The sequence below is a fragment of the Cygnus olor genome, chromosome 17 (assembly GCF_009769625.2).
Source record: "Cygnus olor isolate bCygOlo1 chromosome 17, bCygOlo1.pri.v2, whole genome shotgun sequence".
Taxonomy (NCBI): Eukaryota; Metazoa; Chordata; class Aves; order Anseriformes; family Anatidae; genus Cygnus; species Cygnus olor.
In genome coordinates this window covers 8,107,845-8,134,200 of record NC_049185.1, presented here as the reverse complement: position 1 = coordinate 8,134,200, position 26,356 = coordinate 8,107,845, and the positions used below count along the sequence as shown (strand labels likewise).

General features: G+C 45.0%; 1 protein-coding gene across 40 annotated transcripts in view; it reads left to right on the top strand.

Annotated features, from left to right (window-relative positions):
* FBRSL1 (fibrosin like 1) overlaps positions 1 to 26,356 on the top strand; it is a 517,648-nt gene that overhangs the window by 89,779 nt on the left and 401,513 nt on the right. The window contains exon 1 of one of the 40 annotated variants that reach the window (XM_040577047.1): positions 13,108 to 13,164. The exons of the other annotated variants lie outside the window; for them this stretch is intronic. Coding sequence (XP_040432981.1) covers positions 13,123 to 13,164 — 42 coding nt within the window. The 5' untranslated portion in view covers positions 13,108 to 13,122. Of the gene's footprint in view, positions 1 to 13,107; positions 13,165 to 26,356 lie in introns of those variants that run through there. 40 annotated transcript variants of the gene reach the window in all.

The following is a 26,356-nucleotide window of genomic DNA, read 5'->3' as shown; positions in this document are numbered from 1 at the left end:
GCAGCTGCTGCCAAGGTCTGGATGCCGTGGTCACTAAATCATTTAGAGCTGCGCTGTAGCTGAGGGCTTCCAGCTTCGCCTTTTGTTACTGTCACACAGTGGGACCTGGAGGAGAGCCAGGGCTGCAGGCGCCCATTGTGCAGGAAAGCCGCACATCTGCAGCAGAAGACGAAAACTGGCTGTCAGCTGCCTGAGCAAAACTTCTCAAAAGTGGTGTCGGAAGGCCCTGAAAAGGGGGCTGGCAGTTTTGTGTTTTTTTTTTTTGTTTTTTTTTTTTTTTTCTTGGTGCAGCCGGGCTGTTCTGGCGTGTTTTGAATCCTGATCTGTGCCATGTTTTTAAGCTCTACCTTTCTTTTTGGTGCAGGGGACGGTGGTGGTAAGGGAAGCGTGGCCAGAATCTTTATAACTGTAATAGACTGCAACAAAAGGTCTATTCACTCCTTGATGAAGCAGGGATTTACGTGCATTAGTCCCCACTCTGCACTGAGAGGGGAAGACTGCCTGATGAATGGAGGAAATTCCTCCCTTCCCTGCGCCCCTCCTCATCTCCCCGTGCTCGAGTCAATGCGCGGTGTCTGACATGGCTGCTTAGCCACTGGGAATCTGCAAACCCTCTGCTTGGTTCATGGGGGAATGAAGTTTACACTCTTTACTTTCTCGAACATTCACTCAGAGCAGCAGGAGCTCCTCTATTTATTTTAGCTTTCTATTAATTTTAATTTTCAGTCCAAATGTGTGCAAACACAAATTAAGCAGAGATGGGTTTACAGCGCAGCCAAGATGCTTGCTAAATGAAATTTGTGCTGTGTGTATGTGCAGTACAAAACCAGCATGCCTGTCTCATTAGTTCAGTCACAAGTAGTTGCTCTGAGCCTGAACATCTATGTTGTAGCAAGGTCCACAAGGCTTTAAGAAAGGTCCGAAAGCTGCTGGATGCTGTATGAACATGTGCAGCCTGTCTCAGGGCCAATATTTGCAATGGTAAAACCACCCTGATGACAGGGTGGAGTAAGCGTCGGTGAATGCCTTTACGGGCTTGTTCATATTTTCCAAACAGAGGTGGGTTTTTCCCTGAGTCAAGAACTATTTCCTACAGCATATTTCCCTACCTGTCCTACCTCCCGGCGCTTCCTCAAAGGTCCTTTTCCTGAGAGGTCCCGAGGTCAGACTTCATCCTCTGATCTCTGCTCCGTGGGCTGTGACCGTGCCCTGCTCTGTGCTCCCCAGGGATGTCCCATGGGCACCGAGCATGGGGCTTGGGTGGCCCCACAGCCCGTCGTGGGTCTGCATGCCTTGTTCTCCCCCTTTAACATCAGAAATAGACTGAAGGTATCAAGGCAAAGCATCTCCTGGCTGCTCGGGGACGATGACACAAGTTTGTCGTGTTGCAGAGCTTCTGAGGGCATGTCTTAACTGGGGGGGGGGGGGTATTCAAAATAGCAAAGTGGCTGTATTATCTGTGGTGTAAAACAGAGGAAAACACCAGCTCCTGTGGCATCCAGCCCCTTCCTGTCAACTGGTGCTGAAGAGGTCTGACCCTTGGCGTGTGCTGGTGTCCTTTTGTGCTTGGAGAAGCCTGGCGGGGAGGATAGGAAGGAGAAGTGCGGCTTTCCTTTAAAAACAAAGCAGAGAACAGGAAGGAACAGCTGGTCCGCAAGCAGCCATCTATTGATGCAAATACGTTTTCCATTAAGACAATTGGGAACCATGTACCCGCACTGAGGGAAGAACCGGTGCTGTAGTGTACGTGCTTTGGGGCTGGAAAAGTGGCTTTGTCCTGTTTCCATAGCACTCCTCTTTGGGAGCTCCTTCATTCAGCCTCCTGCATGCTCCTGAAATACAAATGCATTTCTAGGGACGCAGGAAAGGCTGAAGTTCTTCATTGCTACCAAAACGAAGCTCTCTGAACTGTCTTCTTGGGTAGGTGTGGAAGGAGCCACATTTCTGTTTCTCCTTTGAGCATTTAGGAGTGACCCCGTGTTGCGGTTTATGAAGGCAAAGCTGTGAATCCCCCCTCCCCTGAGGTTTTCTACTGGCTGTCTTCATCTCTGGGATAATATGCCAAGAAAACTTGTGGGATTTATGAAACCTCAGCCTGACCGGCCTATGCTGGCAGTATACTTGGAAGTGCAGTTGGTCTCTTGAAATTAAAAATAACAGTACGCTATCTTTCACATGGCTCTCACGCTGCTGATACAGCTAATGATTAGAGAAGATTTAGAAAGAGTTATAGCAAATCATAAAAATAAATCAGAACCAAGTAATAATTCAAAAGGAACCTTTGGTAAGCCTAGGCACGTCGTGTTTTCTGCATCAGAGGTCACTCAGCCTTTGTACCTCCTCACTCCAGCCAGTTAATTCTGTACTGCCTGCACCGGAGTGTCCTGTATCCAGGCTAACCTGACCGGCGCTTTTGGGAAGGGGTTATATTTTGCATATCTCTGTCCACTTTTATAGGGAATGATGGCTGTAGTCAAATTTTGGTCCTTGAATGTAGGTTAGTTGTTTTCCTGTCTCTACACCCTGCCTTGGCATAGCTCGCTGCTGCACAGATGCCCACTGCTGCGCCGGTGTCGGACACCACAGAGGCACCGTTGAGTCCAGCACAGTGCGAGGTGTGCTGCTGGGGTGCCAAACCCCCCGGGGAAAATCCTCTTAGGGGAACGAGGCTGGAGTTGGGAAGAGTGTGTTCTACAGCAGGGTTGCATTTCTGAAAGAAACGGCCAGGTTTTGATGTCAGGGCTCATCCCGCGCTGCCAGTAATGCCTGAACGGGTCTCAGTAGCCAGGGGCTTGGGGCAGGAGCCCCCCGTTACTGGTGCCTGGGAAGAGGCTGGCAGCGGGATGGGGCACGGTGTGCGTTAGGGCTCGGTGACGTGCTGGTCTGGAGCTGGTGCCGGCAGCTCGGATTGTTAGATTATGCAAATGACCGCTGCATTATTAGCGAGGCGCTGTTCAATTTTTAATGCGGTACATGGAAGCGTAGTGATATTACTGCCATTATTTAATTAGAAAGTTGTCTCAGTAACCATTGCGATCCTACTTTGAATTTTTACATGCTAATAGCTGCTTTATACAAAGTCACGAGTGCCTGCTTTTAATAACATCACATGTGTAAATACTGTTGTCTTCAGATTGCCGAGACCTTTTAGCGGTACTGAGCGGAGCGAAGCAGTCTGTATACAAATGTTTAAACTTCATTCTGACCTTGTAAATCCTGTTTTCTCCCCAAGTGCAAATCTGGTGCAATGCAAACAGCAGTGCTTCAAAAATAACCCTAATTAGCAATTAGCTGCAATAAATCAAGCTTGGATGGTGTGCTCAGTGCTGCTGAATTTGATAGTATATTATGGCACAAGTTGTGTAATAGACATTTAACTGTTTTAGCTTGTAGAGCTGCTTTTCTCACATTAAGTGAAATATCTAAATGTCATGTGAGTTGCAGCAGCAATTTAGTTGATCCTGTGTACACTTGTCATTTAGTGGAGACACGCTCGCTGCATTAAGATAACAGATAAACTGAGATAACTGCCTCTGAGCTACAGATGTCTTTATTCAGTATTTATAAATGCAAAATTTCAATCATTCTGGCTTCCTGCTGGAATGCATCAAGTTTAAATATAATGATTTCTGATACCGACCAGAGAAAGCAGGAGTCATTAGAGGGATCTGGGGGCTAATTGGGCTTAAAAAAAGGCAAATGGTGTTTTGATGATGTTCTAGCCAGAGTGATGGGAAGTGCGTTTTTATGACCCCGAATGCATGAGGTCCCTTAGAAGTAACTGGGAAGCTATTCAGCATTGTATATTGTCCCACGCTGTTCGTAAGCACTGGAAATGCTATTTTTTTCTAAAAAGGAGAATTTAGTTTTGGAGTAAACCGTTTGTGGTTCTGGTCTGAGGCGTGGAAAGGTGACAGGAGTCACTGCACTAGCAGCCGTGCGATGTCTCCTTAGCATGAGATTTAAAAACACTTTTAAAGCTTTTATAAATTGCTTTTAATTTTCCACAGCTACGAAGGCTTAGCGCACCTTTTTGTAGAGCTTTAGGGCTCGGCTATGTGACTTGGGTGCCGTGTGGAGTTGGGAAGAGGCTGCACAACCACTGCTGTGAGTCCGTCGTCAGGGCTTGCCCTCGGGCTGTGGATGGGAAGGAGGCAGCTGCCAGGCAGTGTGCAGGCTCCCCGGGGTAGGGGGCTTCTGGACCCCCACCAACTGATGTTCGTTCCTGTGATAGTGCTTGAAGCGGGGAGTTCCTTGCTCCTTGTTTTGTTTTGTTCCGACTAGCTTGGGCTTTTGTTACACAGCTGAGTTCTTGCTGACTGACTTGGAATGTGCCTTGGGAACTTTGTGTCACTGCTAGATCCGTGTTTGGATGGTGCAAATTGGGATTTTGGGGGAGCTTGTAGGTTTTGTCAAATCAAGATGTCAGTATAATATCTAAAAAGTAAATATTAATGGATCAATGTCTTTAAAAACAGTGACATTAACGGGACTTCATATTTCACATGCATGGTATTTTACATAATGTTTTTCTTTTGTCCGGTGCTTGTGTAAGCTAGATAAATATTGCTGTAAGGCACCTGGCTTAGGTGCTGGGACTAGAACCCTTTTCCATTGATTCCCAATCTCATACTTCAGTTAAAAAATTCCATTGACTGGATTTATCTTTATTTAAATTGGTCACAATGTGAGCAGGGTGGCCTGGTCTTCTGCTCACTGCAAGGTATTCTCAGGGCCATAATTCATCTTCTGACTTGGGTCAGACAATGTGCCTTCTGTTGTTTAAAAAGTCAATATTATATTATTGTGCAGGAAAAGATGACATTAGTGTCTATTATGCCTCAGTTTCTTTGAAAGGGAATGTAATTATTGGTACTAATTAAGACGGTGGATCCCCAATTCATCACTGGCTATGTTCTCCGTGTAGCCTACCTAATTTCTTTCTTGGCTTTTGTCTGTGCCTACAGAATAACAGGGCTATTCCTATCGCTCACCATTAAATTTATGATTGGATTCTGCATTGCTGAAGTTTTATCAAGGCAAGAACTGTGCTGCTGGGGAACGAAGGGGCAGGAAAGCCGACGAGCTGAGGCGTGATGTTGTTTTTAGCAACAGGAAGCCCCGGTGGCTCGGAGGCGAGCGAGGAAAGCGCCGCATGTTGCGTCACCGAGTAGCAAGAGTGGTGGTTTCTTTTTGTAGCTTGACTTTTGGGGAGCAGGAAAAAAAATCAAGGTGTAGTGCACTTGTGAGGAACTCCAATAAAAACTCTACTTCTGGATGCACAGCTGGGAGGGCTGTTTGTGGCATGAAATCCCCGGACTGGGACAGAACAACTTGCAGGTGATGATTTAACTGAGATGCCAGAGGGAGGGTGCATGGGTTTTAATTCGACCTAAGTGCTTCCTCGGGGACTGTTTGTAAACCTTCTGTTCTCATCAGTTCCTTATTGTTTCTGCTGAGCTCTCGTGTGTCCTCACTCTGCTGTAACTTTGAGGGCAGGCAGCTGCTTTTAGGGCAAGCCAAGGGAGCTGGGGGGTGACTGGGACTGACACCGGCAGGACCCCGAGGTTGGCTGCCTGGTCTACCCTCCGTTGTGTTCGTGTATTGTAAGGAAGCTTCGGCAGAATTCATTAGTCAGATTCATTTATTACAAAGGCTGTAATTTTAGAATTTACAGCAAACAAAGAGGGGTGTCCTGTTTATCTACTACATGTTTTAGATGTTCTGTTAGTGTGCTTTGAAATAGTATGAAAAGAGTTCTCTTCAGTGTATTTAGAAGACAGGTTGGTTCATTTTGAACACTGCTTTAAAGGGTGCTGGCTGTTATTCAAGTAAGAAGTGAGATCCCTTAACAGCCTGGAATTTGTCGTCATCTCCATAATCTTACTGCACTCATAACTGACTGTGTCATGTAGTAACAAGGATGCTGATAGTGTTGTCCTTTGCAAGCCATTTCTTGTTCTGAATTATTTACTACGGGGATTTATGCTATGTATATAGTGTAAAAGTTTTATCACAGCAATTGGGCATGTAAACTAGCTACCGGATAGAGTCGGTCTCCACAGTGTTAGAAGAATGTTATGGGGAAGGACTTTGATTTAATTGGTTTTATCTGTGGTTCCAGATTTACTCTTTCTTGTCTTTATCTGTGGTTTAACAAATAATCATTCTCCATAATTTGGCACATTATATGGCTGAGTAATTATGTTCTAATTAAGGAATCCCTTTACTGCAAGGTATAGCTTGACAAAAAGGTTTGGGTCCTTTATTGACTGGAGGCAAGATTCCCCGGGGTCTTCTTTCAGACGAATTTAAGGGTTCCCAGTACTGGAGAACTTTAGATTCATAATATGTTTCTTATTGTTCAGACAATGAAGCACGAATGAGAAATGAAGAATGAAAGGATTGAAGAGCAGCTGTTAGCCAAAAATCTTAGGTTAGCGTTCTCGGGGCAGCCAGCAAGGATGACACTTCTTAAACTTTAGCTGAACAGAAAGGGATGAGGGTATCTGACTCATGAAATTGCAGCATGGTATTCTGAAACATAAGTAGGAGATGTAAGCAGCTGAATGTACTTGTGACGCGTTCGTTTTTTTCCGGTTATCTTTCTTTAATTCAAGAAAGCACTAAAGTGCATCCATTAGGTGGCTGTTATAATTGTTCAGTACTTTTCCCAAGTGAAAGCTGGCAGATGACAAAGTAAAAATAGAAAAATCCAATTTATTAAAGGCTTAAAATGTAGTGAGTGCAACCCTAGTCAGCAGGGTCACTGCATTGGTCACGGTGCCTCTTTGGGGGAACGCCTGACGTGCTTTTGTCATAGCTTTAGGGCCCGCCGCTCATTGATGCTTTCCTGGGTGAAGGCCTTGTCCTGTCTTAATGAATATACCTGGTTACAGTTGCCTCCCTTATATTTGTACTTACTATTTCCAGTAATCATACTGTTTTTATGTTCACCTAGGTGACAATCTCATTGCCTTTCCTTTGGGCAGCTATCTGGCAAATCTGAGAGTGCTCCAAGAAAATACTGATGTGCTAGGAAAGCTCGAGGTGCCTCGTGTGTCAAGTCATTTTTAAGGAGTCAGAGAATACTAGCAAATGCACAAAGCAGCAGCGTTACGTGCTTTGTCAAAGCAGGCACGTGTTAGATGCCAGCTATTCCCTGCTATATTAGAAATCTTCAGGGGAGAAAAGCCTGCTTTTCTGTCTCCTTCAAAAGCGCTGGTCTGCGGGCTGCGTTATCTGATACTACCGAAGGTAATATATTGCAGAGCTTGGTATTCTTCTAAAACATATTTCCCAAAGATGATGCGCCCTGATTTTATTGTGATGTTAACATCCTGCATCTATTGAGAGGTGGACTTGTTATGAGATGCTGGATGCATTCCCAACCCTGTAACGTGATGCCATGCTGTTTGACAAACATGGGAATGTAGCCTGCAGTTGCCACAGAGCGAGTGGTAAGTGATGAATCGCAGGTGTGGTGCTGAGCCGGGGACTGCGGGATCGCTTCCAGTAATCTCCGGAGCGCGGGGGGTGGCTGTGGGAAGCAGACCTTCAAACCCATTTTGGCAGCCGTGGGATGGAGGGAGGGGAACACCAGGGCAAACCTTGGTGGTGTCCCTGTGCATGTGGGCAGGGAGTGGAGGGCTTACTACGCCTTTTGTACCTGCACAGGAGTTAGCCTTTTGTTACCTAGGAGAGCAGCACTTCCCATTTAGCTGTCTGGATATATTTGCAAGAATTGCACTGCCTTCAGTTTTAGAGAGAGGTGGAGAAGAGTTGTTCTGCAGTGCTTGAGCCATGCTAAATGGCCATCCAAAATAGAGCTGCTGTCAGTGCCTGGGATGAGGTGCGTACACAGCCACACGTGTGCCTGCACGTACTGAGATTGTTCTCTGCACACATTCGTCTGGATAAGCTTTGTAAAAGAAGCATGTAGGATTTATTTATCCGGTAGTCTCCAGGCAGAGGTACTAGGGGATTGCTGTCACATCATCTTGAAGGGAAGAATTTGCTAGCATCCATAAAGAAATAGCAAGTCTTGGGTATTAAATACTCCTCCTTGCTGGAGGAGCTCAGACGGGCAGATGCACAAATGATCCAAAGGTGAGCTGTCGTGGAGTTACCACAGTGGATGCAAAGAGCACCAAATCTGTCTAGTCTGGGTTTCAATGGTAGATGCTATTTCTGGGACACCCCTTGCACAGGTTTTTAAACAAAGAAGTCTCATCTTGCTTATTATGGGGACTTGTGCCTGAATATTGTTGGGTAGGATATGGCTCTTTGGAGATGTTCTATTAAATACTTTAGGGAATAGGTTGCACGTGATGTGTTTGTTTCCTTAGTATAATTCCCTATCACCAATGCCATTAAATGCACCATTACCAGCCATCTTATGTAAATGATTTTTCCAGTCTTTTCTCTTAGTTCAAAATACCCTTTTGGAGGGCTCTTGATTAGTTGAACTCAATTTGCTCAAAGGTTAGTGTGTTAAATTGGTATTTGGTTTTCATTAACCTGTGCAGTAATACCTTGTCATTAGGAAAGGCCTTTTGCAGGGTCCCTATCATCATTCATTTCTGGTAGCTAGGTGCTTTGCTTTTTCTTCTTTTTTTATCTGATTCATGCTGTCAGGGATGCTGCCTTAAAAAAGCAACTTGTCCTCTGTATCACATAAGAGAAGAATCTGGCAGCATGTTACCCCAGAAGTGTGCTGTGGAGTTAGTCTCAGTTAGTGAGAGTGTTTCATTCTAGAGCTTATTTAATTGCTATTAGGTTTTGGCAAGGCATTACCATCATTACAGTTCCTTAAGACAAGAGATGGTACTTCTTTGCTGAGTGAGGAGCAGTCAAATGATCAAAAACAGCACTTCAGGAAAGAAATCAGGGGAAACTGGTCATTTTTTCTGCAGTGGAATGGAAAAAGGCACCTTTTCCTTATTTTTTTTTCCACTGAATGTTTGTCTGCAAACATTTTTCAGTGATTACACTGGTCGTGTTTACCTTAAGACTTAGTTCTGTTCTTCATCCCCTCCCTCGCTATTTTGTCTGCGGTGTTTTAGTACCTGACACTCTTTTACTTGTTCATCTTTACTACACTTTTGAGGAATGAGAGCAGAGGAAGAACAACTAGACCATTTTACACAAAAGAACCTGAGGCACTGCTTTGTCCAAGATCCCACAGGAGGTTTGCAGCTGAACGGGAATGTGGAGGATTTTCAAGAGATACAGAACAGAAACATCCAAAATATACTGTTGAAAAGGGATTTTTTTTTCCCTTCTTAAACAACGACAGCTTGCATATGCATCTGCAGCAAGGAACATAAAAGCACGGTTCTAAATGTATGGCGGCAGCAGACTTCTGAATAATGCTTAAACTATCTGTTCCCCTGTAATTGCTACCTATCAAAACTGCATTGCATTAATAGGACTGATCACTTTAGGTGCTTCAGACGTCTCCTACTCCTCTTCTGCCTGATGCCTCATTTGGAAGTACAGTCATGTTTCTTCCTCCTGATGCATCTCTCTCCCTCATACCAAATTGAAAAAAGCAATGTCTTTGAACATAAATAAAATTAGTAGAGCAATAAAACAAAAGAAATTGTATTCTACTAAATCCTGTTTGCTTTGCTTAAAAAAATACGTAACTATAGGGATAAAGCAAAGCAGCACAAGGCACATTTTGAGTCAAGAGAATCTGTTTTCCATCCCAAGAAAGAGAAACATTCACTGAAATGCTCGCTATAAGAAAGCAAAAGCAGCAAGTTGATTTTTGGTGCCCAAGACTGACAGTAGGATATGGAATGAAACTTTTTCCACATGCCTAACAAGTCAGAATCTTTGGAAAGGAAAAATGGCAAATTCCTGTCTTCACGGAAAATGTGAGTATCGTAACTTTTATCTCATAGGCTGGAAATTCAGCCTATTTGATTTTTTAATGTTATCAACTCACCAGTTCTGGCTGCAGAGACTGTCTCTTGAGTTTTGCATAACAAAAGTACGTAATATTTAAAGTTTTTTTTTTTAAATACAATGAGCAACTTTTTTCCTTTTCATTAATAGTTCCACAAGGGTAATATGTGCCTCCATTGGGTTGCAGCTGGAATCCCATTCTAGCTGAAGTGCTACAGGTTGGAGTTGTTACTTAATGAAAACCGGTGACCAAGCCAATTTCAGAAGCGGCCATATGGCATTCTGTAATGTCTTTAGTTAGGAGACTGGAGACTGTTCTTCCCTCTTACAGAACTGATGCGATCTGCTTGATGTCTTCAGATAACTCTGTTCTTCAGATCTGTCTGCAAAAACATTAACTGAAGGACTGTATTAAGGTAGAGGGAGAGAATATGGAGTTTTAAAGGCTGTTGGCTAAAAACAAACAGGCTATTTCCCCCCTTCCCCCCCCCCCAAAAAAAAAAAAAAAAAAGACAGACCCAGCTGTGTCCTTCTGAGGCACACGGCAAGGGGGAGCAAGGCCCACGTGAGACCCATGCACTTCAAGTTTTAATCAGGTTAAGCAGTAATTTGAATGCTGTAGGAGCCTTAAATTGCTGTGCAAGGCTTTGCTGTATTAAAAATTATAGAAACAATAGGAAAAACTGTAAAACTCAAGCTGACTCTTATCTTGGGGGGAAAGAAAAAACCAACACAACAAAACCGACAGGAACTTAAAGCAACCCGATCTATTATGCTTCATTAAACAGGGATTTCGAAATCCCTTTAATGATTTTTTTTCCAGTTCATTTCCCAAACTTTTGTTGTTTCTTTTTCTTAGATTAAATACACAAGTATGTTATTACACTTCAGTAGCAAAAGAAAGAAAATAAACCTGATTAAAATGGGGAACGTCACTTTACCATAAGGATCAACTTCTGTGCTTTGAGGTATCACAGCATCAGATTCATGTCTGCTTATGTCCAGGCGTGAACAGTGACTATTGGAATCTGGTTCATAAGTCAAGTTAGGTTGGTTTGAAATGGGCAAAGCATTGCTGAAGCTCCTGACCTACCATAGGTGAAGATTTTAAGAGTCAAAGAATAAGCAGCAGATGCCTTAATCTCATTTGGAGTCGTTGTTCAGTAATTGCCCTTTTACTCCCCAGGAGGATTTCACTTTTTCCGTGCTAGCTCTGGCACTGACAGAAAATGCCAAATTCACCCTCTGTGTTGCAGAGGCCCTGTGCTCTCCTCAGCAGCTGCAGCCTTCCCGCTTAGGCTAGGTAGGGAGCTCGTTCCCAAAACACCAGCGATGACAAGGATGCTCGCTGCTCCTCAGCGTGAGGTAATAAAGAATTTGGAAAACAGGTCTAAACCAGAGCCCAGAAAAATATTGTCTTGCAAAATGGACTGTTCCCTTCTGAAAGGAGCCCTGAGCAGGACTCTGAGCTGCCTCAGCCCTGATCACTGTGAAGCAACGTGTCATAAAGTAATCGGGCTGGGCTTAGCAGAATTGCCTGGATTGTTTAGGCCAAGCTGTTAAGAGCGAGGAGCGGAGCAGCAGCTTATTGAATCCACAGCCTGCGCTCACCTTCGTACGTCTACATTCCAGTTTAAAGAGCTCTCAGAATAGCTTTCCTGCGTGCCTCTCAGCAGCGCTGTGTGGGCGAATATATTCTTTTTAAGAGTTTGCTTAGGGATGCAAGTACGTGCTTTTTATGAATAAAGCATTTTTCAGAGCTGTGCGGCTCTGTCCCCCGAGCCGCAGGGCTGGCTCCCAGAGCCCAGACGGCTGCGTCATCCCAGAGGCGTAGCGGGGAGCACCGTGGGGAGGACGGGTCCTGGGGGGGCCGCCGGGCTTCTGCAGGAAGCCAAAGAGCAGCCGACTGATCGGGAGTCCTCGGGGCAGGGCGGGGGGAAATGTCACGCGGAAAATAATCTGCAGAGCAGGCGCTGCGCATCAGTTTTTCCTATCGCTGCACTCTGGGTGTGTAGGTTTTTGTGTGTGTGTTTTTAACGTTGCTTTTTGAGAATACAAGGCTTCCTCTGGCAGAGGATGGATGGATGTCAGGTTGACTTAAAAAAAAAAAAAAAAAAAAAAAAAAACTAAAATATTAGGCCAAATTCTGTTGGTGCGTGGTGAGGCTGGGTTTGCTGTGTACTGGGGTTCTTACCAGTGGACTGGGTTCCTCCATCTCCCCACGCAGCCCTCAGGTGCTGGAGCCCCTTGGGCAATTGGTGTGGGTCTGGGTAGGGTGCACAGGAAGCAGAAGCAACCAGTGGGAGAGCACAGCACAGGCGTGGAAAGGCAGAGGAGGATGCAGGGCATAGGCAGGAGTTAGGCTGTGTGCATGAGACCGTACGTGGGGCTGTATCTTAGCTCAGATTTTAGGGCACAGGTTGCGATAGGGTTTGCGCCTTCACTGTTCAGCTTCATTTGGAGGAAGGTATACCAGCTCTTAAGTGTTTATTGTTTTTATTCTCCTTCAAACCCCTTCTCAAAAGGCAGAGAGCAGCCAGGAAAATGAAGCAAAACAGTTGCAAGCTGAAGCTTTCAGCAGGAACAGCTAGCCCAGGCATGTGTCCAGGCAAGTGACGTCCCGACTTGGAGAAATGCCTGCCACTTCTGGTAGGGGTTGGCTCGGGATCCCGGGGCCAGACCTGGAGTTTTGAACCCTGCAGACGTTCCTGCTGATGCCGAGTGCTGAGCTGGGCAGGATCGTGTTCAAACAGCTCCATCTGTTCCTTTCCCCCAGGGTGCTGTTTTCATCCGTCTCCTGTCCCTGAATGGGAGAAACATGATGCTTTTTCTTGTCTGTTTGGAAGAAGAGGGAAGGACAGGGCTGTGTGGGAGACACCCAGGTCAGGAGAAAAGGGCTTGGTTGCTGTTGTAATATGAAACAACAAAAGGGAACGCACTCCCATTTCAGAGCTGCTCATCTGTAAGCTGTGCTCCTGTCCCTATCACCCCTTGTGATCTAAATGATTTCAGCCACTTGCTGCAGAGTGAACGAATGGATTTTCCCTTTCCAGCGTGTATTTGGTGCATAGCAATGATTTTGTCATAGTGGCGTCCTTGATGACATATCGCTGTGCTGCGAGTAGGAATTTGCATATGAAGGTACGCCTTCGAACACAGATGTGCTAGGGAGAGTTCTTAGCGTTTGGTTTTCAGCAATGAAATGCGATGGAAATAATTTATTTGGGGTTTTCAGAACAGCATGAGCAGGTGAGGTGCACAAATACTGCTGAGAAGGAGGTGAGGTGCCTCATTCCTTTAGGCCTTTGGTGTGGGTTAGTTATTTGGCTTTGGTATGTTGGTGAGTTTAGTGGTGCAAACTGTGGGATCTGTGTCTGAGTTTGGATGTGTGTAGCGCGGTATCACTCCGAAGCACCTCATTACTCCGTGCTCAGCAACGTCCAAACTTAAGATGTGCCAAAACTGTGTACACCAAACTGCCTTTATTGCAAATCAAAGTTTAAAAAGCTGTAAAACCTGATCATGCACGTTTGAGACTTTTCTGTTTTGCATAACTATTTCAGCTCCTACGAAGTCTCCCAAACAGCACGCCTTCCCGAGCCTACTTGATCGAGGCTTGCTTCCTCCAAGGCGCTGGCCGGTGTTGTACCAGGCAGCGATGGGGACTCTGCTGCTTCCACGCAGCCTTGTCTCGCTGTCTGGAGTGCAGGTTTTCAGCCTTTTCGGTCTAGAGTCTGTGGGTAATTGTCAAGGGGCCGTGTAAGTTGATTTAAGAACGAGTTTGTGTGTGCAGTAGAGCAGTGGATGTATATAGGAAAACTTTTAAGGTATCCACCAGAAAAGTGGCAAGACATTGCAATTTGAAAAGATTTTGAATTGTTACTTGATGAATCCATCATTTTTTCCCCCCCCAAGATTTCTGGACAAAAGTAAAGGAATATGAAATAGGCTGTGTTAGAAATTAAATAATCCCCTCCCCTCATGCGAATACTTTGTTACAAATTTAAACTGAACCCTTAATACCATTACTATTTTATATATGCATTCATTTCCTTTATTCCTTTTATGTTGACCAAAAAAGAGCCTTTCACGGGAGTTCAGAGAATTTATTTTAAATGATGTATTATTTACACAGTGGTAATGGCTCCTTTGTAAAGATGTCTTTTGAAACTTTTTAGAGTGCATATAATCATTTAAATTCACACACAGAGACTATTTAAAACGTGTATTAAAGTGTACATATGTATTTAGGGGCTTGTGTATATTATTTTATCCTAATGGGTAATCCATCTTTTCACTGTGTATTTAGGGACACTGAAATCCATGGATTATTCAGCAGTTGGGCATGCACATTAACTTTGCAAGCTGAAATTGAAATGAAATGTTTGTGTTTTAAGAACATACCAAAAAAAAAGAGCAAATTAGTTTGTCTTGCAGCAGTTTTGGGCAGGTGGACTCTCCAAGAAGCAGTCGATATGTATTGTGTGCCTAGAGCTATTTCCCTGATGCCAGACAAAATTAAAGATAAACCCCTTCCAATAAAATGTAGCGTTCTTACTCCTCAACCACACTCTTTGCATTCCCTTCAGGTCCCAGACAGCGAGGAACCTGAGGAGTTATAATTGAAGAAGGAAGGTTTCTCTTAATTCTTGCAGTAGCTGTGCCTGCTAGGAAAGCAGAATAGCATTTGCTTTGTTAAGGCTGCTGTCATTTAAGGAGTACTGGGAATTGGCAGGTTTGGAAAATGCTTCTTCATAAAGACTTAATTCTCAGGCTTCAGTCTGGTCAGCCTTTTGGATGGAGAAATAGCAGTGTCAAACTTGGTTCTGATCTCGTTTTGCATGTGTTTTCACCAAGACCAAGAAGAAGCATGTTAAGGCTTTCTTTTTTTCTTTTCTTTTGCTTTTTTAAATAACGTGCAAAAACAACTGCTGACACTTCAGAAAGCTTTGCAGCCTTGAAATAATAGAAATTCTGCATTTCTCTTCATTTGCTTGTTTACTTCCTTGAGTGCTAACATGAAAACAGGATCTCTCTCTCTCTCTGGAGAATTTGTCTGCTTCTCAGGCAATCTTGAGATGTAGATAATGATCAGTGCTGCTTGCTCCTCAACAAACACAAAGCAGCAGCTTCTGGGTAATAATGGCCCGGTATCTTGTTCATATTTAACAAAGCAGATCTTCATATTTGAGGTGGGGCAGGCTTATGGAATAGAAACGCCCAGTCGGGGAAGCAGATTCCCAGCAGCCTGAGACACCCCTTTCCCTTGCTAATTCCTCCTTGGCACAGAGGAGCGCTGGGTTCTCCTCGGGATGCTGCCTCCCACCTGAGTAGCGGCTCCTCCTAGGCTTTCACTTTTTTTTTAGATGCTAATCCCCAACAGCTGTAACTGAATTTAGGACTGGAAGGGTGGCTGCAATCCACTAGTTTATCATAAAAGAAATGTGACTTTTTTTCTCTCTGAAATCTGGGTGAAAACTGGGTGAATGTGGGGATGGTAAAAAACCAAACAAAACAACAACAACAAAAAAAACACTGTAGAGCAGCTAAAAAATGAAATGCAGAAATGAATTTTGTTCAGTTATGGTAGCTGAACCGAAGCTTGTAAACGGAGTGCAGGTGCAAAGGAGCATCTTACAACCCTTGGACAGCAGCCTCTGTACATCGCCAGCAATCCTCCTCACATCGACTCTTTGATATGCAAAAAGGCAGTGGATTGGATTCAGCCATCTGAGACAAGACAGGCAGTACAGGCAGGGAACGCTCGAGCAGAGAAAGCAAGCGTGTCCTGAAGAATGAGCCACTTGTACATTTGTACCTACTGAAATCAAGCAAGCAGATGTCTTTCTGATCACTTGTACTCCACAAATCTGTGATCTGCTGCTGTATAAGCAGCTAAGCAAGCCAGCTTCTAGAGGATCTTTTCATGAGATGGCACACAACTGTTAATCAGCATAATCTATTTCAAGGAGCTGGATGACAGGCAGGAGCAGAGCAAAGTGGTGGCTTTTGCTAGGTCCAGTGACCTGGGACATAGCCTCAGTGCAAGTTTGTGTTGGCCCTCCCTAAGTGCGGAACTGCCATTGCTGCTAACTGAAACGTAGGGATTTCACATGTGGCTTTCTTGTGTTTGTTTGTTTTTTGCCTTGGATATTTTTAGATTATCTTTCTGACTGTGCTGTTTGCTAGAACTAAGGTGCTCACAGAGTTTCTGTGGGTGGCAACAGAGGGACTGCTATCATAGCAATATTTTTCAGCTCCAGGCTTGTACTATTATCTGCTGTGAACAGCAGATAGAGCAGAGTAGACCATCAGTCCTGCTGATGAGAGAAATGCTATTCCCTGGGATTCTCTGCTGCTAGAAGAAGCTGAGTTTACTGAAGGGAAGACCCAAATTAAAAGTCATCATTCTGCTCTTCTGCTTTTTGACATAAACACTGTAATTAACTTTTACTCACCGTCAATTTTCATGTGCCCAATTCCATGGAAATGTTAATGTAAGATAGCAAAGGCACAGGCACTTTTCAGCTGCCAACCAAGTAGTGTATAGGTGTGTGTCCTGCAAAGTGCTTTAGGCTTTTGACACCAAGGCATTATTTCCCATTTTCCCAGATGTCTCAGAGGTGATAAGAAAAGAGGCAGTGCTATCAAACCACACAGCAGTGTCGAGCTTTTTGCTGTCTTCTGTGGGTCATTTTGATGGCTTTCTCCAAACCCAGCTGTTCTGAATTAAATGCTGTTAGGTAGATGTTAGAGAATTTGCCTTCTGCATGAGCAGAGGGAATTTTTCCACCCCCACTTTTCAACCTACTATTACCACTACAAGAGGCTTGTCATCCTACACTTCTTAAGGAAGCCAGATTTTTGGCATGGGTTCAAACATATGTTTCTCTGCTGCTGCCTGTGCTCTCTCTGATCTGCCATTGGAAACCAGTTTCAAGTGATGCTCTTCCCCCGATTGCCTTCCCCCACTCCTGGTAAGCCGCGGGCATTGCATTAAGGGTGACAGGTGGATTGACAAGAAAATTCCTGTCTCCTCAGACCACTGAACTTGTGTACTTTATGGCTGCTTAGTAGTTTTGTCAGCCTGTTAAGAATAAGTAAAACCTATAGCAAAGTTATCCTGGGCATCAGAAACCTGTACTAAAAAAATCATAAAAAAGGTATCTATTTGTTAATACCAATATTATTATTTAAAGAACGAGTGGAGAAATGATAGACTGTCCATTGGCTGCAGTGCATGAGTTTCAAGGACCTGAATTCCCATGTTAGCAATTTGTACGGGTTTGTGATGCTTTCTAGTCTGTGTGAATGTGACCTGCATCTAAATGAAAGCAGCTGGTGGAGGCATGAAGTGGAAAGCACGGTGTTTAAGCACATAAAGACTGCTCCAGTGGGCAGACAGTGTCCTGGGACCTTTGTGTTCGCAGCTTTTGGAAGTTATAATAATAACCACTTTTGGGAAATAGTTAAAGCAGCAGAAGCTTTGTGCTGTGAATCTGTGACTGCCGAGCTCAGGTTGCTGCAGCCTGTAGTGAAATGCCAATGAGAGGATGCTCAGGAGGTTTATTGAAGATGGTTTTTATTTTATTTTTAAATGTTTTTATGAAAAAAAAAGTGGGAAAACAAAAAAATTATCCATGGCTGTGTGAGAGCGCACAGAAACTTGGTGCACTCTCAAATCAGCTAGCCGAGATGTGAGGGACAGAGCATACATAGTTAGTACCAGTTAGAAAATACTAGAGGATTTAAGCAGCTGCTGGAATGTGTGAGGTCAAGGATTATCATCACGTTTGGGTAGCCCTCCATCTTCCGAGGTTTTTATGGGTAACTTTATTTAAAAAGAAAAAAAAACACACTTCCAAAGTCCCAATAAACTGGCCTATAGGTATTTGCTTTCCCAAATCATGAACTATTAGGATCTGTCTCTGTGCATGTCCAGCCTCCGCAAAGAAGCCCGCTGCTTCTCCCTGTTGATCAGGGATCACAAGTGGAGTGAGTGCTGCTAGGATTCTCGCTCTGGCCATCGATCTGGCACCTCAGGCATGGCTTTGCCCCGGCACCTGGCTGCCAGCCCCACGATTCGCATGGCCAGGCTGCTGCAGGAAGGCTTTGTTGCTCCCCGGTGCCCGAGGTGCTAAACTCCCCTCCGTGGGCGCTGCGTTACAGCAATTGCAGGGAGCTCCATCCACTGACTGAGCTCACGGTGGCTTTACCGACCCATTTCTCACCCTAATCCTTCAGTCCTGAATTTACACCTTTAAATAGGAAGCAGCTATCAAACGAACAAAAACGTAAATGCAGGAAAAAGTCAAAACTCAGCAGTTTTAATCCTAGGTCTTCCCCCAAATTTGGGGAGCACAGAGGTGTTTGGGCCACCTCCAGCAGTTGTCAGTGGATTTGTTCCAGCTGTCAGGAGAACATACCCCCTCCTGCTGCAGCACGCATTTGACAGACTGCACAGTTCCCCGGAGCCTTCGCCTTACCTGGTGTGTGCATCACCTCTGCTCCTGCCTGCTAGCTGCTAGCAGGTGGATCACAGCTTCATCTTCCTGGAGCGGCTGAAACGGCAGGAAGCGTTTGTGCCAAAATGAGCCATTTTCAAGCATTTATTTTTCAGGGGTAAGGTTTTCAAGAAGCCTTGTAAGCATACAGTAATGGATGCAGGTACACGGATACATTTTCACAAGGCTTTAAGAAGACTTTCATAAGTAGATACACTGATACATTTTCATAAGAAGACTTTTATAAGTAGATCTTGAATGACAGCAGCGTGCTTTATTTTTGAGTATTTGTATTATTTGAGAAGCGTTGGAAGAAAACAATTATATCAGGTTTGTTTTTCTGTGAGTTTTTTGTTTGTTTTTCCATTTTTTAAAATTTATTTAGTGATATGTTTTATGTGTGTCAGCTAGCAAGGTTTGTTCACGAACCGATACACTTCCACAGCATTCAAAATGTTTGCAACAACAAAAAAAAAAGCTTCAGTTAGCTCTTTAGCCTTTCATTCAAGTAAACAATAGTGTGCATAGCCAAAAATTTTGCTAGCAGGCAAAAGCCTGTTTTTAGTGATGCTGAGACAAACAATGTTAATTACATCAAAGAACCAACGGCATCCATTTACTCCCAATCTCCATTCGAGAGCTCTCAGACTGACTGTGGGGCATTGTTTGCAAATATGGCACTGTTGTCCATCCAGATGCGTTGTTCGGTGCCAGGACCTGATGCAGTTTAAGGGATTTCGCTTACCCTCTCTTGATCACCGTTTCCCCCCTTTCTTCCGTGGGTTTTGTCACTGTTGGTATTCTCTGTGGCTGAAAGGGGGGTGGGGGAGTGGAATTTGAGGGAGGATTTTTTTTGAAAGAAGTAAAGATAAATATTTTCCAAATCATGTCAAAATCTGATACGTTTTTCAGCAATCTGACATTTCATGGTAGAGACAGGGTGGAAACACTGTGCTTGAGCAGGCTCATCACGGTGATTTATGTAACGTTAGCCTTGCAGTTAAGTGTCTATCTGCCAGATGAGGCAGTTGCATGCTTAGATACATTTTCCAAAGCCTTAAGTTTTTCTGTTCTAAAGGAACAGTAATAACAAGCTGATTGGAAAGAACAACAGAAAGAAACACCCATTTAAAAAAATCCATGATCTCTCAGTCCCAGGAGTGAGTGTAGGCAGGGACTTGGCAACTTCTTTTTTTGGCAGCATTGTACCACCATGTTGCTTTGGGCAGTGGTCTATCAGATTTCCGGACAGCAGCATCAGCTCTAGCTGGCAGGCTTCACAGCTAGTGCACTGCTTAAAATGAAAGGAAGGCTCTTCAGAGAGAGAAGTAGGTGAGTAGTCTTCAAGTCCTCAGCAGTAATGACAGATATTTTGGTTTATCACTGCAGAATATGGAGTGTTGCGATTTCCATTTGTGTCTTAGGCCTAAAGTTGAAGTCTCATTTAAGTGTAGCTCCAAAAAAGTGTAAGGCTTTGTCCAACCAAGTGAGGTGGTAGGAAAATGGAAAGGACTTGTTCAGGAACCAAAGCTCTTGACTCTGACAAACGCTTCTCTTTTTGTTCCGCTGATCCTCTCCAAGCCGAAGTACTGATGTTTCTTTCTGCTCGGTGCTCCTCCCGGCTTGACCTTTCTGCCCATACTAATAAAACACTGCCCAGGTCCTTCTCCTCTTTCAAGCCTCTCATTGCTGACCCCTTTGGAAAAGATATTATGCCTTTACTTTCTGCGCTCTGCTAGGTTGTTTGTTCAAGATGCAGCACGGACGTAATCTCTGGCTCATCTCTGGCTGTGCCATCCCTGAAGCCGCTGCATTTGATTAAAATGAGGACAAGGACCATCTTCAGAATTAGTGAGTGTGAATAGCAGGCAGGAGATTTGTCCTAGAAAAGTCAGTTGATTTGCTGAGTGGGGAGATCCCAGCCGAATCACTTATTCATTCATCCTTCCCTTACCCAGCCTGCCTTGGCTGCAGGTGTACTGAAATCAAAAAAGGCTGGTTACTCTACTGGTGGCAGTACGTGTTTGCTTTATCTTTAATCTGACAAGCCATTTGTGCTCCAGGGCATGTGTAAGAAGAATTAAATGCAAACAGTCAGAGTCCTCTGCAGGTTAGAGACAAGAAAGGTAGTGCAAAGGGATTAAGGATTAAAGGGAGAGCAGCCATAAGCGGGATGGAAGGTTCATTTATGCACTTGGCTCCAACTAGATAAATATTTATGAGCAAAGGGAATGGGTGATTGTAAGAATGTCTGGGGTTTGTATAAGCAGAGCAAATACAAAATTCTTGAAGGTTTTGGCACTATTGACTTTCAGAGATTTTTTGGCAGTTTGAAGGGGTTAGTAGCACAGATCTCATTAAAGCCCTAATTAGCTAGATATTTATGGCCACTCCAATTCTTTTCTGAAGTTTGAAAAGATTGTATTTCTTGGCTGAGCTGTACTTGATATGCTTTTGATATTCTTTTTGCTTTCTTTCCTTCAGAGTAAGTTTTCTATTCATGGATATTCCCTATGGCACGCGTGCCATGGTACTACCTTCACTGCAGAGTGCATTTTCAGATTTATCGTGTACTTACTAACAGAATAAGCAGTACAAGGTGAGAGGGCTGTAAGGCAGTCAGGGGAGTGGGAAATGTGTTGGCGATGCAGATGAAAGGGAGATTCTTTGAAAATGATGTTGTAACGCTAGTCCGTGTTCCGGCAGAGTTTCAGGGAGGTATTTGGGCAAAGGCAGCGGGGAAGAGAAGTATGTTTATTGTTTGCCTTGAAGTATTAAGTATCAGAGAGGATGTGTCTGCACTTGAAGTGATTTCGTGCTTTGGCTTCTTGACTGGCAGCTGTCATCCGTACGGTTTCAAACATCTAGGTTGCATTTAACCTTCCAGCTTTCGCTAGACAAGATAAAGGCTTTACACTGACGTGGCTAAAAACATGGGCAGGTATCGAGAAAGCTCATTTATATCGCTTTTGTGATTAGTCATCTCATGAAAATACTCAGAAACTCATTTTACAGAGATGAGTCAAATCATTGCTGCAGGAGAGCTTAAACAGAGTGTTTGTGGTGCAGCCATGCAGCTGTACAGCTTTCAGAACCGCTGCGGGAGCAAACAGGAATGAAAGTTTGCCTGCTCCGGAGCACAGCCTCGCTTCACGAGTCCTTGTGGCTGCTCCTGTCAGGCGGGATCAGGTGCTTGTCACTTCAGTGACACCAAAGGCGCTGAAAAACGACACGGCCACATTTGCTCTGTACTTCCCTTGGTGTTCACAGGCAGCAGTGACAGAGAAAACGTAAGAATAAAAGTCGCCACTGAGAGCAAACTCCTTACAGAGTTGTACAGGACTGACACGAGAGAGCTGTCGGTTTTTTCGGGGCTGGATGTTGGGGTAAAGTTAGCAGCTGGGACCTGCTTGCCAAAGCAGGCTGGTTTCCTCTAAGCCATTCCTGCCAAATACAAAGAAAAGCAAAACCCTCCTACAACCTCCGGACACGCTCAGTGGTGGGGATGAGGTGCTTCCAGCTCTCTCTGCTGTGTAAGATGCAGGACTGCCATTTCGTGTTGGTTTCCTACACCACCATGAATTTTCCAACAGCTTTATCGTGCTGCTCTCATGAGAAATTCCAGGTTGTTGCCCCAGAAGTTTAGCCAGAGCTATCTTTATAAAGTTCTGGGAAGCAGGAAGGTTAATCTCAGTGGGGATTTAATTTCTCTAAATTTTGGGGAGTTAGAGACAGCTGTTACTCAGCTAATAGTAGGTGATCTGGTTAAACTTAATTTGTATGCCTTTATTTCTGTCCTTAGCAGAGGATCTCAGCGCTGACAAGAACCAGTCAGTCACATCCCCAGTGTTTTGTAGGTGAAGTTGCTTTTGTTTTCATCAGTGCTCTGGATCCATCAATGTTATTTCAACGTTAAGTAGATGCTGCAATACTTCAGACGTGAAAGACACGACATTTCTCCAGCTGGATGCTGTATCAGATTGTTGTTTATATGTTTTGGTATAAACTTGTTGAAGATGGGCTTACAAACTGTAAGTATTCAGGGACCCCACTTTAGGTCATCAGTCACACGAGGAAGAACACACCCCTCTAAGACAAAGATGGACGAGCCTCGCTCCTGAGTCATCCCTGCCTTTGTGTGGAGGTGAGACTTCACAGCAGACCAGAAATCCTTTTAGAAAGGTCTTACTGCTGCAGAAAATAGGCATCTTTCTTCACAATGCACGGAGGCAGCAAAAATACATTTCAGCTCACATGTTTCCTCGTGCTGGCTGTTTAGACTCCTGAGCAGCATTTAGAGTACATGGTTTCCAGATCTTAGGTTTGGAGTAGTTCAGGATCAAAGTTATTCTAAAGGTTAAGCTACATGTGATTTTATGCCATCAGGAGCACTTCTTAAAGAATAAAATTTGCTTTGATTGGGAGCTAGCTGCAATCTGAGAGACAAATGGTATCTCTTGGCCTAGAAATTTTCATCGACTTCAGAGCTGTGCGAGCGCGGTGCCGGGAGGTGGTCCCCTCTGGGGAGGAGGGAGGAGCAGTGCAGCAGCAGGCACTTGTGTCCCGAGGACAGACACTCAGTTAAGACCCAGAGGATTCAGCTGCGTGTGTTTGGATATTGTGCCATTTCTTCAGAGCATTCCCCCCATCCCTTTTCTCATGTTAGCTTGTCCTTTGGGAGCCCTGGTAGGGCTTGTGGAAACGTGGTGCTGGCTGTGGCTTTTCTAGGAGGCTACGATCAGCAGGAAGAGTTGGAAGTTATGGTATTTCGATACAGAGAAATGTGATGGAAGCAGGAAATGAGGAGTGTGGGGTCTGGCTGGTGGGAAGTGGAGGTGCTGCTTGGTTTCCTGGTCCATCCCTTTGTGTCGGTGTGGAGGAGTGGGTGCAGCCCAGCACTGCTCCTTGTCATCTTGTCTGGATTATGTCCTGCCCCTTCTCCACGAGAGGAGCAAGCTCCCTTTTGCAGTGTCCAGTTACATGCAGAAAGAACTACTGAATAACCCCAGAAAATACCTTGCAATCAGCAAGCATACTCTAAAAACATCTTATTTCCTTCCAGTAGTGCCGCAAAGCGAGGTTGTGCAGCACAGCTGCAGGCAGGGTGAGGCTGGTAGCTGTGAGCAGTGGGGCACATCTTGCACAGCCTTGTATCTGTGCTGCCGTGCTCATCTGGAGAGCATTGTTCTCACCACGCTTGGATCTCCTCGCATTGCAGACACTCTAATTCTATCACGCCAGCGTTAGGGGACCCCACTGGGAAGAGTTACGAGGACCAGCTGCTCTGCGCTTCAAAGGCACAACCCTGGATGTTTGTCTGGGCTGGAGAAGGCCACTCGGCACAACCTCGAGGAGCTGCTTCGGGGAGCAGGAGCTCTCCCTTCCTACCCGGCCACGCTGCCTGAGCCCCCCTGGCCTCACCCGTGCAGCCCTGGGCTCTGCAGGGGAGGTGGCAAAGCAGGCGGCTGGATGAGGGGCCCTTGGACACTTGAAATCAGCTCGAAGCTGTCTGCTAATGGCAAGGTAGTTGGTAGCCGGCAGTTTTCTCCGAGGTCTCTCGCAGTCAGCTGTGAAAGCCCCAGATATTTGATTGAATGCATTTTGAAGTGGAGTGGTTTTGTCCCAGCTTTCTTATTTTGTTAATGCGGATATTTAATAGAAACAGCACGAGAACTGGGTTCTGAACTGTCAGGCAGGAAGGTTTCAAAATAGGGCAGGCAAAAAAAGAATCAGCTTTCAGAAGGTATGTTTGTACTAGGTCCTTAGCATGGCACTGTTTAACTTCTTTTAATCAGTGACCCAGGGGGAAAAAAAATAGCACCATTACTCAAAGTCCTCAGATAACACACAGATTAGGTGGAGTGCAAGATAAGGAACAGGACTGGAGTGACTGGGATTGCTTTGCGAACAGCGTGTTCTGGCGTAATAAAACGCCCTGCTCTGGGGATGAAATGAGGGCCCTTGGTGTATAATGAGGAGATGGAGGGTGGATAGCTGCCTCCTGAGAAACGGCTGAGCCTGAAAGAGGCATGGGTGTCAGGACGGATAACCATCTGAATCGGGGTTTTCACAGCATAGCTGTGCCCAGGATTATCTAATCCTTGAATGTATAGACAGGGGAAGGCTGGGCTGAGCAGGTCTGAGGTGGTTACGTAGCCCTGTGTTGGGCATTGGCATGAGTGCAACTTGAACACGGTATCCCAGCCTGGTGCTTGCAGTTCAGGAAGGACGCTTAAAAGTTGGAGGGACTTCAGGAAAGTGTCATGGGAATTGTTAAAGAATAGGAAAATCTGTGTTGCAGGGAAGGACTCCAGGAGCTCTGGCTATTTTATCGTAGGAGGCTGAGGGGTGACACGATTACAATTTATAACAACCTGTATGGGAAGAGCAGTGTGGTAATAGAGGTCTCTTTGTCTGGCAGTCGGAGCAGTGACAAGATCCAGCGGCTGGAAGGCTGTAACACTGATACATTTAGATTGGAGATAAGCTGTAAAATTGTACCAGGATGAATAATTAACCGCTGTAGCAGTTTATCAAGGATCACGATGATTCCATCTCTGGGTGTCTCCAAATTCGACCTTTTAAACATGAGGCCGTGGTTCAGTCTGGGATTAATCCAGACAAGTCTGGTGGTCTGTGTTGGTTTGGTAGCATACCTGCAATGAGGAGTTGGGAGGCAGTATATTTTTGTATTAAAAATAGTCTGGAGATGAATTCTGTCTTGATTTAAACCTGAAGAATCAGTGCTGGGTATCTGGATATGAAAGCAACTTGTGCCCTCAGCATTTTTCTACCCAGTTCTAAGAGGTCTTGAACAGCTACGGCTTGCAGGTGCTGCTCCAGCCCTCGCTAGGAAAAGTGCACTTCTGTGGTTAGTTGCATACCAAGGGAAGTGGAGCTCCCTTTCCCTGTCATGCTGCTTCTCGGCATTCAGCACCGCTGGGAAAGCAGGGTTTGCTCTATTTTCCAGGACATTATGGTTATGTTCTGTGAGCTGATGGATGCTCGGTAGGAGCTTTAGAAATGTGAGAGATGGGAACGTTTAGCACCTTTGATGCATTGGTCCCTTTTGTTTGCGGTGAGGAGGGTTTGTATTGAACCACGCTGATGTATATTTGTACTGAAGAATTATCTGAGCTTTCACTTTTTACCTAGCGGTGGAGGATCCTGTCTGTCTGTCTCTAGATCTGGCGTTTCAGGGGACTCCATTAGCAGCTGACTGGAGAGAACACTGTGATAGGGGTGCATTAAAATTGCTAGGGCTCTGAGCGTTCAAACCTCCAGCTTCACTGAGGTTGGTGCTTGTTTTGCTTATATGTCACCAAGTGGGGCATGACTCAAATTCAGCCAGTGCTGTTATTAGAGCTGGAGCGAGCCTTCGGCGGGCTATTTTTAGCAGCCGGGGCTGTTGTTGAGAGCTTGCAATTGCTAAAAATGCCTTGGAATGATTTCACAAGCGATATTGTCTGTGGTGGAATTTGCGCACCAGCTGTCTGTCTTCAGGCCAGTTGATTGTGTTGACACGTCTTCCCTGCGATTTGTCATCTCTGACTCCGGCATCGCTGCGGCTGTGACAGGCGTGCTATCAGTGTCTGATGGGAGAGAGTGACTGAGTGGGTAAGTGACAGCAGAAGCCTCATTACTGACAGCTTGAGAAACACTGAGCTTGCAGAGAGATCTTTGGCCTACGTCGATATTTGATTTTTCCTTTCCCACCCTGTCTCATGAAGCGTGCGCATTGTTGCTGCCATCTTCCATGGGAAGGATCTGATCCATGGCTGGGGCTTCTTGGATCCTCAAAGTAGTGCTTTTAAACTTTTTCCTGACTCGAGTGGCTTCTTCCAGGCAGAACAGCCGCTGGGTTTTGGTGCGGGTGGTGCTCACCTCTCCTAAGGTAGTGGTTCTCCCACGGCTCACATTTCTGGAAGGATTATGCC